The sequence below is a fragment of the Gorilla gorilla genome, chromosome 5 (assembly GCF_029281585.2).
Source record: "Gorilla gorilla gorilla isolate KB3781 chromosome 5, NHGRI_mGorGor1-v2.1_pri, whole genome shotgun sequence".
Taxonomy (NCBI): domain Eukaryota; kingdom Metazoa; phylum Chordata; class Mammalia; order Primates; family Hominidae; genus Gorilla; species Gorilla gorilla.
The window spans coordinates 111,300,006-111,318,095 of record NC_073229.2 but is presented as its reverse complement, the minus strand read 5'-3'; the positions used below and the strand labels follow the sequence as shown (position 1 = coordinate 111,318,095).

Here is an 18,090-nt window from a genome sequence, read left to right as displayed (position 1 = left end):
TAACATTTTTTGATGACACTGGGTCATACTGAGCAAGTATTACATAGTAGTAATGATGAGGTCCTACAAGGCAATTTGAATTAACTTGGACACTAAAACAAACTAAATGGTTCTTGAATCCTATGATCTCATAGGTCTTCAGATTAAACAATTCATCGTTAGTAAAGCATCTAACAGTGCCTGTTCTGAATACTGATTCCCTTTCTCTTCAATCTGGTTGGTCTTGCCTCTAACTCCAAGGTTCCGCCCATTTGCAGATTATGGAAATTAGGTAACTGAATTTCCTAACTTGTAAGTAAAACAACATTACTGATTTTGGACAATGACAGTCTGAGTGAGGATAGGTGCCTTCAACCAAAGACAATGCAGAAGCTACAATAAGAGTCCTTTTGGTTCTGCCTCTATAGGTAAAGAAAGGACTACACTCTGGATAATCATATTTGCTTTAATTTTGAATGCCAGTTAGGTGGCATTTTCTGAATCAGCCAAGAATTCCTACACAATCTTAGTTCAAATTACTTTCTCAACCACATAAAGAGCAGTAAAATATATCTGACAAACATAGCTCTCCTCAATCTCATAATTTCAAAAGTATTACAGGAAAACTAAATGTACAAACAGCAAGGTTGTCATTAAAACAGAAGTTTTTTGTTTTTTGTTTTTAAGACAGCGTTTCGTTTCATTCTTGTTGACCAGGCAGGAATGCAATGGCATGATCTTGGCTCACCGCAACCTCCGCCTCCCTAGTTCAAGTGATTCTCCTGGCTCAGCCTCCCAAGTAGCTGGGATTACAGGCATGTGCCACCAAGCCCAGCTAATTTTTGTATTTTTAATACAGATGGGGTTTCACCGTGTTGGTCAGGTGGGTCTCAAACTCCTGACCTCAGGTGATCCACCTATCTCATCCTCCCAAAGTGCTGAGATTACAGGCATGAGCCACTGCACCTGGCCTAAAACAGAAGATTCAAGAGTCAGCTTTACTTTAACTGAAAACAAAATGTACTGAGGGAAAAAAGATTTCAGGATTGCCTTCAGAAGTTTAACTTTTGCAAGTTTTTCGCTGAAGTGACAGCAAATTTTTCCTATACCAATAGTACAGTGTCTGCCACAAATCACACACCAAGTAACTGCTAATGGAATAAATAAATGATTTTTCCTGCAGTTCACTTCCTAGTTTAAGGAAATAAATGGTAGTATTTTTACTATTAAAATAGTTTTCCAACACTACTACAATAAAACAGTATAACCTATTGCAGGAAAAGAGTCAAGTAACTCTTTAACAATAGAACACGGAAAACACAGGCAGCAAAATATACTTAATTTGAACCTGGATTCTAACCATATCCTAACTCTGGGACCTTGGGCAAATCAAAACTCAAAAGTGTTAATATCTGAGGACAAGTAAAGCTCTGAGAAAAAATCTCAAAGAAATACTTATGGAGAACTTACTACATCAAAGCATTGTATGTACAATGAAGGAATCCAAAATCTGAGGACATAGAGCATGCAATACAGAAACAAAAGGCAACAAATGCATACATATTTATGACTCATGTATACTTTTCTAACCAAAATTGACAAAGCTTGAAAAAATTTTCAAACATTGAAAATAAAGTTAAATTATACTGAAAAATCCATGCTATACAAGCAACATAACATAGTCAATGACAGAAGTCAAAAGTAACTCTCAGAGCAAGTGCAGACCAGAGAAGGGTATACTTGGAAAATACGTGATCATGCTGGGCTTTAAGGTACAAGTAGAGTTGAGAATGATTCAAAAACTACTTGTTTATGATGTCTTCCTTGTGCCAGACACTGTGCTGGGAGCCTTCACCAGTGTCTCTTACTACCCTCTATGGGTAGGTGTTTATCATCCCTTACCTCAGCCTTATTTTTTCAAAGAAAGCATGACTTACAGAGCTAAATATTTCTCCCAGATTGTGGGGGAGCTCATAGTTGAACTCAAAGCCATTTGGCTTTCCACTATTGTAACACTGCAAAGTTATCTAAGCAGTCACAAAGGCAGTAAAATGAACAGATATGCTTGTGAGGAAATTAATAAATTTAAAGGGAGCAGGAAGTTCCTGTAGAATAATAAAAAGTAATGCTGAAAAAAGTAAACAATGAAGGAGGGAGAGCGCACTGGGTTCATGCTTAAATGTAGATTTTTTTCCTATGCATCAGTATTTCTCAAATCGGGTTCTGTGAACATAATATGTTGGGTTTCTAGCATTCACTTTAAGAAATGTAAAACTGTCCAGGTGACAGGGCTCCTGCCTGTAATCCCAACAGTTTGGGAGGCCAAGGCAGGCAGATCACCTGAGGTCAGGAGTTTGAGACCAGCCTGGCCAACATGGTGAAACCTAGTCTCTACTAAAAATACAAAAACTAGCCAGGCTTGGTGGTGCCTGCCTGTAGTCCCAGCTACTCAGGAAGCTGAGGCGGGAGAATCGCTTAAACCTGGAGGCAGAGGTTGCAGTGAGCTGAGATCATGCCATTGCACTCCAGCCTGGGAGACAAGAGCGAAACTCTATGTCAAAAAAAAAAAAAAAAGAAATGTAAAACTATATTTTAATTTTGATGCTTCTCCTAAATAAAAGAATGTTCTGGGCCAACTAGACTAAAAGACTAGCTTAAACATAGGAACTGCCTACTTTTTTACTTACTGCTGAATTGAATCCCAGTGACCCTCTAAAATAGTATTTTTCAAACTGTGGGTTATGACCTATTGGTGGATTATAAAATCAAGAGCAACATTTTAAAATAAGTGAAAAACTGAATGTGCCACACATAGTAAAGATAAGTATGGTTTTGTGGTCATTTTGTTTCAGTGTGACAACTAAATGGTGAAGTAAAATAAAGTTATATCTTACTCCAGGGTGAGTATCCCTTATCTGAAAATGCTTGGGACCAGAAGTGTTTACCATTTCAGATTTGGAATGCTCAACCTGGATAAGCTGAGGTTAATAACTTGTAACTCTAACTGAGATCTACAGACTTACTCTTTTTGATTTCTGCAAACTGAAATCTGAGAAACACTGTTACAAGAAGTAGACTGCCACTGAGAAAGACAAAAACAGAACTTTGGGGAATTTCAAAAACCGAAAGGAATGTTAAAAGCAAGTTCATTGGGACAAGAACTAGGATGTCATTATTAGACTATACAAGGTAGAGATAATGTAACAAAACAAATTCAGACCAGGTTTAATATCAAGGTAAACAACCATGGTAAATAAAGAGGTCATTCTGGCCAGGTGAGGTGGCTCACGCCTGTAATCCCGGCACTTTGGGAGGCCGAGGCAGGCGGATCAAGAGGTCAGGAGTTCGAGACCAGCCTGGCCAACATGGTGAAACCCCATCTCCTACAAAAAAAAAAAAAAAAATTAGACGGGCATGGTGGCACATGCCTGTAGTCCCACCTACTTGAGAGGCGGAGGTAGAAGACTCGCTTGAACTGGGAGGCAGAGGTTGCAGTGAGTTGAGATCACCCCACTGCACTCCAGCCTGTGCGACAGAGCGAGACTCCATATCAAAAAAAAAAAGAGGTCATTCCACAAATCTTCTAAAGTCTCAGTGATGGGGCGGGGATACCTCTCTTCTATTTAGAGATTGAGATCAGAAAGCAGGAATGCGAATGACTTTTGCCAATCGAAGGGACAGTCAGATGTGGTTAGAGAAGATGAGTGACAAAAAAGAAAGCAGAAGCAGTGCTATTGAAAGGAGAAAAAATTCATTGTGTCCCATAAAAGTGCCTCACACTACAGTAGGGAATAAAGGGAAAAGGGACATGTAGTAGAGTGTTATAGAAATGGTCCCTAAAGAATCACATCTCCCTGTACCCATAGTATGTGTGGTCCCCTTCCCACAAGGCGGCTGAGTTTGACCACTTAATTGGCAGTAGCTAACGGGACATCATTATAAATATGACACCAGGAGGGGCATACAAAGTAAAGCATGTGTGGAAAAGAACTTACTCTCTTGATGCTGCATAAAGAAATCCAGACTACCTTACTAGAGAAGGCTACGAACAGAAAAATGAGCCAGCCCAAGTGAAGCCTTTAGACCAGCCTGTCTGACAACCACCAGACATATGAATGAAACCATCTGGGACTATTCAGCCCCAGAAAACATGAGAGCTGACTGCAGCACCACTCAGCAGACCCACTGACTTGTGAACAGTAATAAAAATGGCTGTTCTTTTAAAGGTACTAAGTTTTTGGATAGTTTGTAACATGACAATAACTGATACAGGATACTTGGGGGGGCGAGGTGGGGGAAACAAGGGTTGTAACATTCTGAATTTAACTTTTATTTCAATGCCTCAAACTCAGAAGGATGAGTCTTTAGGCCATGTAACCATAAATCTACGCTTACAAGATTAATCAAAACTTCTTGGCTTGGCATCCTAAAGTCTTAGTCTGGTTTTAATCTATCCTTTCAATCCTATCACTTGGCATTTTTCTCCAAAAATGCCAGTTTGAATAGTTGGTCCATTTATCTGAGCTTTTATTCTCATCCCTCCCACTTCTCTTTGGTTATCCAAAATCCTTCAAGATCCAATGTAAATACTGTTTTCCTTTCCTGCTCAATTTTCAGCTAAAATAATTTCAAGATGCTCTACTTCTCTTAATCCATACTTACTACCCCGCTAGATGCCTTACTATCTAATACTGTCACTTAACAATTGATACATGCTATAGATTTTGCAAGCTCTTTACGGGTGGAGGTCCACTCCATAATTCTCCATAGCTACCTTAGTGTTCCCACAGAAGAACAATTTAAACATCTGATTAGAATAAATCAAAAGATATATGTAACTAAAATGTATGTAGTTTTTTGGGGGGTTTTTCTTTTGAGGCGAAGTCTCGATCTGTCACCCAGGCTGGAGTGCAGTGGCGCCATCGTGGCTCACTGCAAGCTCTGCCTCCCGGGTTCACACCATTCTCCTGCCTCAGCCTCCCGAGTAGCTGGGACAACAGGCGCCCGTCACCACACCCGGCTAATTTTTTGTATTTTTAGTAGAGACGGGGTTTCACCATGTTAGCCAGGATGGTCTCGCTCTCCTGACTTCATGATCCGCCCGCCTCGGCCTCCCAAAGTGCTAGGATTACAGGTGTGAGCCACCGCGCCCGACCCCTATGTATGTAACTGAATTTTAACAAATCTTCTTAGCTGAACATATATACTTAGAGACTTTAGTCTTTCTTTTTTTAATGTAAGTCAAGGGGGAAAAGGTAACATTTTTCTTTTGAGATACATTGTGCAACTGCCAATGCCAAAAGAAAAACAATGAATCAGGAGGCTCTCCTGGAAAATAATACATTGTTAAAAGTCACAGTGTATGTATGCAGACAAACATATTAATGAAAGCAAACTTTCCATTTTACAACTATAAGAGGATACTCACACTGATTGGTTAATTTTATAAACTGAATTTATCTGTAGGAGTTGGGAAAAATAATGTAACCTCTCACCTTTGACAGAATCTCAAGAAAATAAGTAGAGCAGCAGTTTTATAGTTAAAAACCTATGAAAATCCTCTTTGGCAGGTTAGTAAATGTTATGAAGTACAGCTGCAGAATAAATCTTCTCTTCCCTCATTTTAATTTAGGACCAAAAAGGATAAGAAGGGGGCAAGCAAAGCTTAGTTTTGCTAAAATTGATATAAGCATACTCTGCAAAGTAGAATTTATTATCTCTAACATGCAATCATACTAATTATGAACATTTAAAAAATTATTTCCCATGAGCACTATCTAAACTTCTAAAAGTTTAAATGACTTATTGCTCCCTCAATACCTAAAGTAATTATCACTAATTAACAAGCAAGCTGTCTTTTCTTCTGATTTAAAGTGTCCTACAAATTAAGATAGCCTCTAATAGTCAAAAAGAAAGTCTAATTTTTAAGGAAAATGCTTAGTTTCAAAGATCTTGCAGTTATAATGTAACATGTATATAAACAAAAGAATCAACTTGTATCAAACTGATGAGACATAAAATATACAAAGAAATGTCCTAAATATGTAATCTAAACATTCTGTAGCTCTAACAGTTTTAATTTGGTTTTTATTTCTTATACCAATCAGGCACCAATAATGGCTAACAAAGGTAATGAAGACTAGCTTAAATAGTACCTCCTCAGTAAAGCCTTCCCTGATACCCCAGCCTGAAGTGCTTACTACCTACTTTGAACTCTTTAAGTTGCTATACATAAAATTAACTTACTCTCCTAAATATCCACTGATAACGAACTGATTAATTAGACCCAGCCATAGACTAGAATTACTATATACTATAATACGGAAAGCCAAAAACTTACATGAGCAGCTATGGAATGAGCTAGAAGATGCTTTTGGGGGGAGGGAAAGCAAGATACAGTGTAGTTATCTTTATTTTCTTAAAAAGAGCAAACTAGTTCTGGAAACCATTAGGGGATTTGTCTTTGTGGAAATGAGACTGGAACTCTAGAATGGGAAAAAGATCAAGTTTTCATTGTATGCCCCTTCTCAGGGTGAATTTTAAAAAACCATTTCAATTAGTACATTTTCAATTTAAAACAAAACAAAACAAAACAAAACAAACAACAAAAAAGCAAAACCAGGCTGGGTGCAGTGGCTCACACCTATAGTCCCAGCACTTTGGGAGACCAAGGTGGGAGGACTGCTTGAGCGCAGGAGTTTGAGACCAACCTGGGCAATGTAGGGAGATCTTGTCTCCACAAAAAATTTTAAAGTTAGGCATGTTGATGTGCACCTGTGGTCCCAGCTACTCAGGCTGAGGCAAGAGGATCGCTTAAGCCCAGTTGGTCAAGGATGCAGTGAGCCGTGACTGTGTCACTGCACTCCCACCTGGGTGACAGAGTGGAGACCCGGTCTCAAAAAAATAAAAATAAAGCAAAACAAATTTGTTAGTTAATACACTGCCTTTTGACATCTTTTCAGCTGTCATTTTGAAGTGATATTTAAATATTATCTTACTAATTTATATCCCACTAGTTGCCCGTATCTTTTATCTCCTATAACATCTAAACCTAGGTCCTTGCATATAAATGCTTTCTTAAAAGTACAGAATTTATTATATCAAAATGTCAAATCTTTTCTTTAATCAGGATAATTATGCTGAATTTGCTACCCCTCTTTAACCTAGTAAAAGTTGTTTTACTGTTTATGTAATTGCTTGTAATTTCTGCTAAGAAAGTAGAAAGTTTCTTGACCTCTCATGGTCAGTATAAATTATACTTAAATATTGTTGAATATCATTTACCTGGACCTGTTCCAAATAAAGTATATTTCTGGAGCTTAACTATCTCAATATGAAAAGAGTAGAAGGACTAAAATCTTCTAAATATACTATTTTTCTTTCTGTTCAATGTTTCTGAAAAGGGTACTTAGAGGAATTACGCTTTCATTTGTTGGGACGGTCCTGATCACTTCAGAAAACTTAGCATTGAAGCTCATGGGCACTAAATGCCAGTACCACATCCCTAGTCATAGCAACATCCAAAAACCTGATCCCACATATTTCTAAGTGCCCTCAAAGAGAGAACTGGAGGTAGGGAAAGTACTATGCCCAGTTGAGAAGCCCTGCTTATATGAACTAAGAAAATTATATATATGTACACACACACACATCATATATATGTATATATACACACACACACCGTATACATGTATGTATACACACACACATCGTATATATGTATATATACACACAAACACATTTTTTTTTATTAGAGTCTCCTGTATCTTTTATCCTCTGTAACATCTAAACCTAGGTCCTTGCATATACATATATATATACACACACACACACACACACACAGATATATATACAAACACATGTACGTATGTATACACATACACACACGACTGTAATTCAACCCTTTAAAACAATCGTCAGCCACCAGATCACTACTGATCAATGGTCAATAACAGTTACAATCAGTCAGCCAGCCAGTCCAGTATATAGTGCTGTCAGCAAATATCATACTCCAACAAATCAACTATTACAATGGCCAATTTTTCCAATGAACTATTATTTTAAAATCTCTTTAGAACAACTCCTCTGTTGGAATGCTTCTTTTAAAACTCCCAAATAACCTCCCTCTTTACTGTACTCATCTCAGTGATAAAATATATAAATCATAGTTTACTACGATTATCTGTCTACCTTCCTCCAGGGACTATAAACTCTTTGAAGCCAGGGACCATGATCATCCTTGCCTAGCCTGTATACAGTAGATGTTCAACAGAAATGTTGAACGAGTGACTACTGGCCCAGTCTAATACAATTAACTAGTCTAAAAGGTTCCAATTATAACCAATTTTTGTATAATAAATACAGTAATAATCCTAAAACAAGTAAATGCAAGAAATTACTTCTGGTTATTCTATATACTTATTCTAAGTCAATTTTAAGAAAACGAGTTGGTTATATTGCCCATATTAAAGCTAACTTTGAAAAGATACAAGGAAATTTAAGAGCTGGGCATGGTGGTGTATGCCTGAGGTCTCAGCTACTTAGAAGGCTGAGACAGGGCCAGGCGTGGTGGCTCACGCCTGTAATCCCAGCACTTTGGGAGGCCGAGAGGGGCGGAACCAGCCTGACCAACAAGGAGAAACCCTGTCTCTAGTAAAAATACAACATTAGCCAGGCATGGTGGCACATGCCTGTAATCCCAGCTACTCGGGAGGCTGAGGCAGGAGAATTGCTTGAACCCAAGAGGCGGAGGTTGTGGTGAGCCCAGATTGCGCCATTGCACACCAGCCTGGGTGACAGAGTTAAACTCCATCTCAAAAAAAAAAAAAAAAAAGAAAAGAAAAGAAAAGAAAGCTGAGACAGGAGGATCACTTGAGCCTAAGAGTTTGAGGTTGTAGTGTGCTATGATCATACCTGGGCAATGTAGCAAGACCCCATCTCTCAAAAATAAAATAAAATATATAAAAAAAATTTAAAATTTATGACGGGCGCTCTACTATGCCCATCCTCTACTTACTCTTCCCTCCTCCCACTTAAGCTTTAAGCAAATTCTCATTTAAATAAGCAAAGGGGCGGCATGTGGCTTATTTCCAGAATGAGCAAAACAACACTGTTAATAAGAAAAACATTTAATGCCTTTCGTTTCTATTCTGCTACTCAGAATTCAAAAAATCTATTAATCTTCTACCTCACTCAAAAATAAAAATCTATAAACTAGGGATCATAAGCAACTCCTGTTTCTGTGGGTTTCACCACATTCTCCAGAAACCGAACTTTTGCTCATAAAAATTACATAGAATGTAAACTAACTCATTTTTTAAAGTAAATGCAAAACTAAGGGTTACACAAGCACTGAGCATCAACACTGACAGAATATTAATTCTGAAGCCCATTAACTTTGACAAACGTTTATTCATCTTTGCCTTCTTGAAGCGTGTGACTATCCCAGTTTTACAGGAAAAGCTTAAACAGAAAAAGTTAAATAATAATCTCAAGGTTAGAAACTAAGACATAATTTCTAGCTCCTAGTATCCCTGGTACTATATTTAGATTGCGCCAATAAATTCTTTAATTGTTAACCATTGCTTCACTCAACTTCGTATCAAAATGCTAGGTGATAACTGCTAAGATACAATTTTATTTTTATTTTTTATCTTTTTGAGACAGGATCTTTCTCTGTCACCCGGGCTGGAGTGTGCACAGTGCACCATCTCTGCTCACTGCAACCTCTGCCTCCCGGGTTCAAATGATCCTTCCACCTCAGCCTCCTAAGTAGCTGGGACTACAGGCACTCGCCACAGCGCCTGGCTAATCCCTGGCTAATTTTTTTGATTTGTTTTGTTTTTTGTATTTTTTGTAGAGAAGGGGCCACGCCATGTTGCCCAGGCTCAAGCGATCCGCCCAACTCGGCCTCCCAAACTGCTGGGATTACAGGTGTGAGCCACCTCCACCCCTGCAAATAAACATAAATAAACAATTGTTTCAAGTTACCTCCACTTGACAAGATCACTAACATAAATAGGTTACCTGAGAAACAAAACAAAAAACCCCACCCCAGAAAACGTTCCAGAAGAAATCAGACACACTCTGTATCGTTTCAAATGGAGATTACTTTTAAGTGTATTTAAATTATTCTGAGCTTACAGTGTATGAAATATTTTATAATTTTTGAAATCCACAAATCCAGCATTTGTTTCATTAGTGTTTGATTTTTTTTGTCAGTAGCATCAATAACAATTTATGTGGCAAGACTAATCACTTAATGAAACTGATATAGGAAATTACTTTCATTCTGATTTTTAAAATGCTGTTTCACTCATTAAAAAACTCAAGTCTGGCGGGACGCGGTGGCTCACACCTGTAATCCCAGCACTTTGGGAAACAGAGGTGGGTGGATCACTTGAGGTCAGCAGTTCGAGACCAGCAGTTCGAGACCAGCCTGGCCAACATACAGTGAAACCCCAAACATCATCTCTACTAAAAACACAAAAATTAGCTGGGCTTGGTGGCGCACGCCTGTAGTCCCAGCTACTTGGGAAGCTGAGGCAGGAAAATCGCTTGAACCCAGGAGATGGAGGCTGCAGTGAGCTGAGATCGCACCACTGCACTCCAGCCCGGGTGACAGAGCAAGACTCCATCTCTCAAAAATAAACAAATAAATAAAAATCTTTAAGTGATAACTTTACAACGTCACACACTCACAAAAAAGCGGGGTGGAGTCCAGCTTGCATGAGATTCTATTTTCCCAGAATTATTAATCCTGCTTACAAATACTGCTGACAAAAAAGAATTTACAGTAATTAGCCTTAAAACTATCAGTGGACACTATTAGGGGAAAATGTCTTTCAGCAAAGCTAGACTTTAATAGTTTTCACTGATTATTATATAAAAACTGATTCGACTTACAAATGAAATACTTCCTATTACGGGTATCTTAGAGAAATTTTTTTATCTCTAAAATAAATCTTTAAAGACCAATTAAGAATGAGTGGGTACTGCAAGGTAGAGAAACTGAGAAATTTCAACAATTTTTTAATATTAAAATTCAAAGGAATGAGACTTTAATTTTGCCACAGGTACTCACCAGACCTATTTACCTAAGTAGGGAGCTTTCACATTGCACATCCTCCTAGACGTCACCACTTGATCTCACAGTTTTTGTTTTTAAGATTATGAACAGCCATCAAATAATTTGTGACAATAAAGTGCATACAGCAACGGAGATTCTTTTGTATGTGATCACGTATCCCCGACATAATAAAGGAAATATTTCAATATTTGGAAGCTAAAAAATAAGTGAAAATGTAATCTACTCAGCTAAAATGGTCAACCATTGTTCTACGTTAAGATCAATATTTTTCCAAAACGAATTCTCTGTAATGACACACTCACAAGTTAACTCTAAATATGACCTGTGTAAATTGTGTCTTCTTTTTCCTCCTCAAGACAATCAAATCAAAGTCTTCACCAGAGCCAGCAACACTACCTTGAAATTTTAAACCTAAGTGTAAGGCTCGTAATGAAGTCCAAATGTAGTCCCAAACTCTCCGATTTTCACCATGGATGAAATGATTTTCATCACTAGCAAACAGTGTTATTAACATTCCAAATTCTGGTCAGAATGCAGTCACTGGTGAGCAGTGCCCTTGGGCAAGCAAAGAAAAGATTTGAAACTACCCAAAGCACAGATCCACATGAATCTCAGTCTTCTCCCACTTCATGAATCTCAGTCTTCTCCCACTTCATCAGGAAGCCAAATAGGAAGGACTCCAAGAAACAGGGGTGAGGGGGTGATCGGGACAGAAAGGATAGTGGAAATCATACTCCTCGAAGGGTGAAAGCAAATGAGAAACGGACTCTGGAAAAGCCGCCCCAAAAGGACACTCAACCTGAGACAGATGTACAGGCACAGCTCCTCTACACTAACGAGATAAAGCTTTACCACAGAAGTGATGCACCAAGCAAGCAAGTATGGGCAGGAGGGGACAACCTCCGCCAAGCACCCCCTCCCGAACGTCTAGCTCAACTAGAAGGGGTCGGCGGGGACTGCTCCTCCGAACATCAACAAAGGCCCCTTCAGTCCTAAGGCGAAACTCGAACAACAAAGGCCCGGAGACAGCCAGGACAGGGCCGGGGCTGGGGGCGGGACGGATGAAAGCAGGGGAAGGCAAAGGAATCAAACCAGTGGGGGCGGAGGCCCGTCGGAGTGGGAAGCAGAGGCGCAGAGGCGGGAGGCGCGGTAATCCCCAGTGCACAATAAAAGGAGGAGGAAGAGAACCTGGCCTCCATTCTCCTCCTACTCTCTCCAATCCGCACCGTGTACATTTCCTCAGCCGCGGGGACCGCGCAGTCCCGAGTTCAGGGAAGGAAAGGGGAGGGGGGATTTTCCGCCTTGACCACAACTCCCTTCCCCCAGCCAGGAGCTGCAGACGACAACAACCGCCACAACTGCAGCCACACAAAGGCGCCTTCCTTCTACTCCCGCTCCCACCCAGGCGGAGGCGCCGATGATGCCAAGGAAGCGGCGACCACCTCTCGGCCGCCTGGCGCTCGCTCGCCCTCTTCCCCCTCTAGCTGGGGAAAGGGGGAGGGGACCACCGGGCGCCCTCACCTGGCACAGCTGCTGACAGTAGTCGGTGGCCGCTTCCACGGCCGGTACCCGGCTCTCCCGCAGCTGTCGCTCCAGCTCCTGGAGCCGCTCGCCCAGGCGCTGCAGCTCCGCGACGCAGCCGCCTTCGCCGCGACTCAACCTCTCCTGCTCGGCCTCTTCGTCCGCCATCTTCACACCCCGCTCCGTCGCGTACGCACCTGGGTCACGTGATAACACAATGCCACGTTCGGCGGGGTCACGTGCCGGGCGCGCTTGCACGGCGCCGAGCACGTACAAAGGGCCCGATGGGGAAGATATGGGGGTGGGGAGAGTGGCGCGAGAGAGCCCGAGGGAGGTGAAGGCAAGGGGAAAGGAGAAGGGCGGGGTTGGGGCGGTGCGGAAAACGGCGGTTTACTTACCCCGAGCGGGAAGTGGGCAGCAGCGGCCGAAAGGGGCGGGCTGGTGAAGGCCTGCTCTCGGTCACGTGGGCGCCGCGACGGGAAAAAGCCTAGGGAGGGGCGACCCTCTCCGGCGTCCCGATCCCGGCGTGGCTTTCCCCAGTCCACGAAGTCTTCTACGGACATATCCTCCTGTTCCCCAAGAGGATGGCACAGGGAGAGTTCTGAGTGGTCTCGGGCAATGGCTGCATTTGCTGTTGGCCTGTAAGCAGGCCAGAAGCAGAGGAAGAGAGAGAAGGTAAAACCCGCCCATGGACCGCAAGCGTGAGAGCCAAGGCAGGACTATGAACTGTCAAAATTGTCTCTGACTTCTCACCAGGCCGGAGAGGAGGGATCTAGTGCGTGAGGTACCAGATCTCGTCTCACTTGACTCTCCTCCTCTTCAGCACCAAGAACGCCTGTCCCCTGGAAACACATTCTCTAGGGGGTGGAGGCGACAAAGGAAAAGAACAATTGGGTCAGAGCAGAATGAGGTTCAATCCTCAGTCTGGAGAACGGAGCAAATTCATGAAAAGCATAGTTTAAAAGAAGTCAGAATATGAACAGACCAGATGACTTTTAAACCACGAAAACATTTCTAGAATAAGTGATAACTAACTACTCTGTTTCACCGTGATTTAGACTCTACTACACTCTACAGAAATCACCAACAATGACAACAGGCTATATATGAAAGCTATTGAAAAGAAAGTAGGTCAAGGAAAAAAAAAACACCAATAAGGACTCCATTAAAAATCATAACGGAGGAGAGGAAATTGATGCTAAAATAAAACAATATTGTCGAGAATTATTATAAATATCTACAGCATTTTTTTCCCTAATGCTACAAATAGAGGTAGCATTCTGAACCACATTTTACTTACAAGCTGAAAGGAATTAATACTTGGCACTTGAACAAAAGAGTAGAAGAGGTGCTACAAAAATCCAAGAGCTTAATCCTAAAGTTCTTAATAAAACTAATATTTTTTTTTTACCGTTAGAGCATTAGACAAAAGACCTATCTCTCTTGCAACTGAATAGTCTACAGAAATTTAGAAACAGTGATATTGATGAGGCACCCAGTCTTTTCATTTACTCTGAGTGAAGTATATTTTTTTAGTACAAGGATCTAAAATAAAAATAATTCCCATTGTGGGCAGTGTCCTCTTCAAAAGATTTCTAGTAATTAAGGGAAAGTGTTCTACATACTATGTTGTCCAGAATAAATGTTTTATAACGCATCAGTGATGGTGATGTTTTTAAAGCGGCATTATACAAGGTGACCAGGCACAGTTAAACCCCTTATGAAAAACAGTATCAGTTAATATTACATATTAACAAGGTAGAATCTTCAAATGTTTAATCTTCAAATGTTTACTCATGGAAGAGACTGGGAAGTGCATTCAAAGGCTGAGAAGAGAGGATATAATAGTATCACTGAGTTGAAAAAGCAACAATTAAGGCAGCTAATGATTTTTAATATTTGCAGTTCACTTTCCCAAGTTAAGTATTTTAGATACCCAAACCAGGTTTCACCAGTTTATGTTATCTTAGGATTCCAGTGAAAAAATGCAGAAACGGAAATATGAGGTTAGCCAAATGTACCCGTAAATCCAAGGTAAGGTATCACAGGTTAGCAAGCTCATTTCCACTTCAAGTATAATGGTTTACACCACACCTAATCTATAGAAAGGAAGAAAAAATGGGGGTTGAGGGGTGGGAGACATATATATCCAGATATTGATTTTTAAGAGAATTGCCTGATAATGTAGGTCATTCCTACCTCTTGCACCTAACAACCCTAAAACTATGGAGACTTGATTAGCAAATTGATTCTGAGCACCATTACTATCTGGTAAATGTCCATCAGCATGGATGGCCATGTCTTTATGTTTATTTAGTGTCTGTGAACCCTATGTCCACATTCCTCCATTTCTTCTCCTTTGCACACACATAGAAATATTTAGAGCCTACAGGAAATGTAAGGATTGGGGGTGAGTGGTGTAATTAACACTCATTTATTGTGTACTTGATATTTGCAGGCACTACTTGGTTTGGGACAAGTCAGAGGCGAATAAAAGCTCTTCCTGCCTTGAAGAAGCTTACAGTTTTGTGGGAAAATGATCTGCAATGGGAATACATACGATATGACAAATGTTCTATTATGAAAATGCATGCCTGTATTCAACTTAGAACATCAAAGTAATCTCAGATACTAACAAGAATGTCCAACGAATCTCTACAGAAGTGCAGGCTTTTTTTTTTTTTTTTTTTTTTTTTTTTTTTTTAATGAGAAGGATTGAAAATACTATCCCGTGACAGGTCAACCTTGTCTTGGAAATCTCAGAAATCTCAATCTTATCCATAGAAAAGTCATGACTTCTGTGCTTATGTCCATTTGTTCTTTAAATACTAAACTGTCAGCTCATAGGAACCATTTGCACACACACAAACACGCACACCCCTACTTACTGAGATGTTCCTGGGGAGATTCGAAGACCTGTTCCATTGAGAAAACAAGAATAAGCCCCTGGGGCAAAAGACTCCGCGTCTCTGGGGAACTCAGTATCCGCGCCGCGAGCACCCATGCCCATTTTGAACACAACGCGACTGCTATGGACGTGGTGTAATCATATGGACTTTCACTCCCAAGAGACTCGATTTCAGAGAAAATCTGGGAGACAAATTTAGATCCCTACCCGCACCCACGCGATCAATAAAGCTGGGGAGACCTTTGGGGGAGGGGACAGATGTGCTTGCATCCGGGCCGTACGTGCCTGCTTCACGGGTTTTCCGGGCAGCACCGGCCCGCACACGCCGGTGCACTCTTTTTCTGGAATTCTTGAAATAGCCGGGCCTGAGGACAGTAAGGGAGCTGAGTTGTGTCTGCTACAGACAAGCGGCGCAGAGCCTGGGGGCCAAGCCAGGGATGCAGGGAGCGCGGCGTTAGCGGATGACGGATAGCTCAGGGCTAAGGCCTGGCAGGTCCTTCCTACCCCCGGCCCAGTACACCCCGCAGCCCCGCCCTCGCCCCAGCACGCGAGGTGAAAGCGCGAGGCCCGGGGATGGCGGAGAGCGTGCGCCACTTATCGGGGCGCTGTCTCTTCCCCCGCTCTCGCCCTGGGCCGGAGAACGGAGAAGGTCCGCAGGCCTCGGGCCACGGAGGGCACCAGATCGGTCCGCTCTGCTCCGCTAACCCAGCCTGCGCCCCTCCACCCCGCCAAGGCCCTGCTGGGCGCTGCGCCGGTTGCTCGCGTCCTCTGTTGTCGCGGAGCCGCTGCCGCTGCCGCCGCCGCCCGCGAGCCAGCAACGCCGACACCCAGCAGTTGCAGGCCCGGCGTTTGCCGCCGCGGTTTTTCCACCCAGCACTGAGGATCAAGCCCGCTGTAGCCTGGCTGCGACTCCCCGCTTGGGAGCAGAGGCCGCCAGGGGCCTCCAGGCCGAGAGATTCTGGAGCCTTTCCAGGGTGCGGCGGGGAGCGGGGCCTCCGGAAACCCACCCCGGGGATGCTGGAGTCTGTCCTGCAGAGGCCGTGGCGCGGGCACTGCTGCCTGATTTCGAAGAGGCTCCATCAACCTACTCTCTTCCAAAGGGCTGGGCAGCCCAGCAACAGACAGGCAGCCTCTGGATCTCAGAAGTGAGGGACGGAGTCTATCCTGGGTTTGGTCCAGTAGAAACCCCCCACCCCCACCCCCAGAGTCTGGGAACCAGTGCTGTGCCCACAGATGCAAAGAGAAAGAGCATGGGTTAAAGCGCTATTGGGATCGGTTAGACACCACACTTTTCCAAGGAAGACATTTTCTTCGAGAGGAACAGCAAAAGGAGTCAATATAATGTTAAAAATATTAAGGCAGGTGCTGTGCCACATGTTGAAGTGATTCCAAAAGCAGAGAAAACATGGGACTCACATTTAAGAGGATTAATTGTAGCCCTTGAGTTTTTCCCAGAAAAAAAAAAAGGCTAGCATATATATTTTCATATATTTATATGAACAGGTAATTAAGGAGGGATTTTTAAAAATTGTCTATTTAGATATCGTTTTCCTTTCCATTTGAGGAAAAGCCAAATGCAAATAAGGAGAATAATATTTAAAGAAAATGCTTTTAATAGAGCCTCAATTATCCTAACTTCTAATTTAACCAAGATGAAAATAATTGTGAAATAAAGCAAAATAAAATCTTGGATGCATAAATGTGTTATACATTGTTCTTTTGTTTGTTTGTTTGAGACGGAGTCTCACTCTGTCTCCCTAGGCTGGAGTGCAGTGGCGCGATCTCTGCTCACTGCAACTTCTGTCTCCCGGGCTCACGCGATTCTCCTGCCTCAGCCTCCCAAGTAGCTGGGATTACAGGCACCCACCACCACACCAGGCAAATTTTTGTATTTTTGGTAGAGATAGGGTTTCACCATGTTGACCAGGCTGGTTTCGAACTACTGACCTCAAATGATCAGCCCGCCTCGGCCTCCCAAAGTGTTGGGATTACAGGCATGAGCCACCACACCCAGCCTGTTTCTATAGAGAATCCTGGAGTTGGTTCACAGCATTTCTCCGAAGAATCAGAGAGAAATAAATATTTTAAAGTGCCTTTCTTTTCCTATATTTCTAAATTTTAATCACTGTGCCTCATTTGCCACATCAGAAATTCAAGATTATTAAAAAAAATTAGAAAATACAACTTTTGTGGCATTTGGCTTTTTAAAGAAATAATACTGTGCAGATGTGACAAACTTGGAAATTCCCAGGTCTCTTCCCATTTTGGGACATCAACTTCTTAGTTTTGCTGGTTTCTGTAATTCTTATAGATATGTTCTTCAATATAACAACAATAATAATAATGTAAATAATATCATTTTGGGTAGTATTCCGCTCATGTATCAGGCCAGAATTGTTGTTCCCACCAAGTGTTTACCCTCTGTCACATTATCACATCTTTACAAAAATATTCTCTCTTTTTTTTTATTTTTATTTTTTTCTTTGAGATGGAATCTCACTGTGTCTCCCAGGCTGGAGTGCAGTGGCTCCATCTCGGTTCACTGCAACCTCCGCCTCCCGGGTTCAATCGATTCTCCTGCCTCAGCCTCCCG

General features: G+C 41.8%; 1 protein-coding gene across 2 annotated transcripts in view; it reads right to left on the bottom strand.

Moving 5' to 3' along the window:
• ZNF292 (zinc finger protein 292) overlaps positions 1-16,639 on the bottom strand; it is a 111,823-nt gene extending 95,184 nt beyond the window's left edge. The window contains exons 1-3 of one of the 2 annotated variants that reach the window (XM_055391150.2): positions 15,478-16,633; positions 12,988-13,158; positions 12,590-12,786 (exon numbers count right to left, since the gene is read on the bottom strand). In XM_055391150.2, coding sequence (XP_055247125.1) covers positions 12,590-12,757 — 168 coding nt within the window. In that variant the 5' untranslated portion in view covers positions 12,758-12,786; positions 12,988-13,158; positions 15,478-16,633. Of the gene's footprint in view, positions 1-12,589; positions 12,787-12,987 lie in introns of both variants that reach the window. The other variant, XM_031012230.3, reaches the window with a different exon arrangement.
• Positions 16,640-18,090: the final 1,451 nt, after the last annotated feature.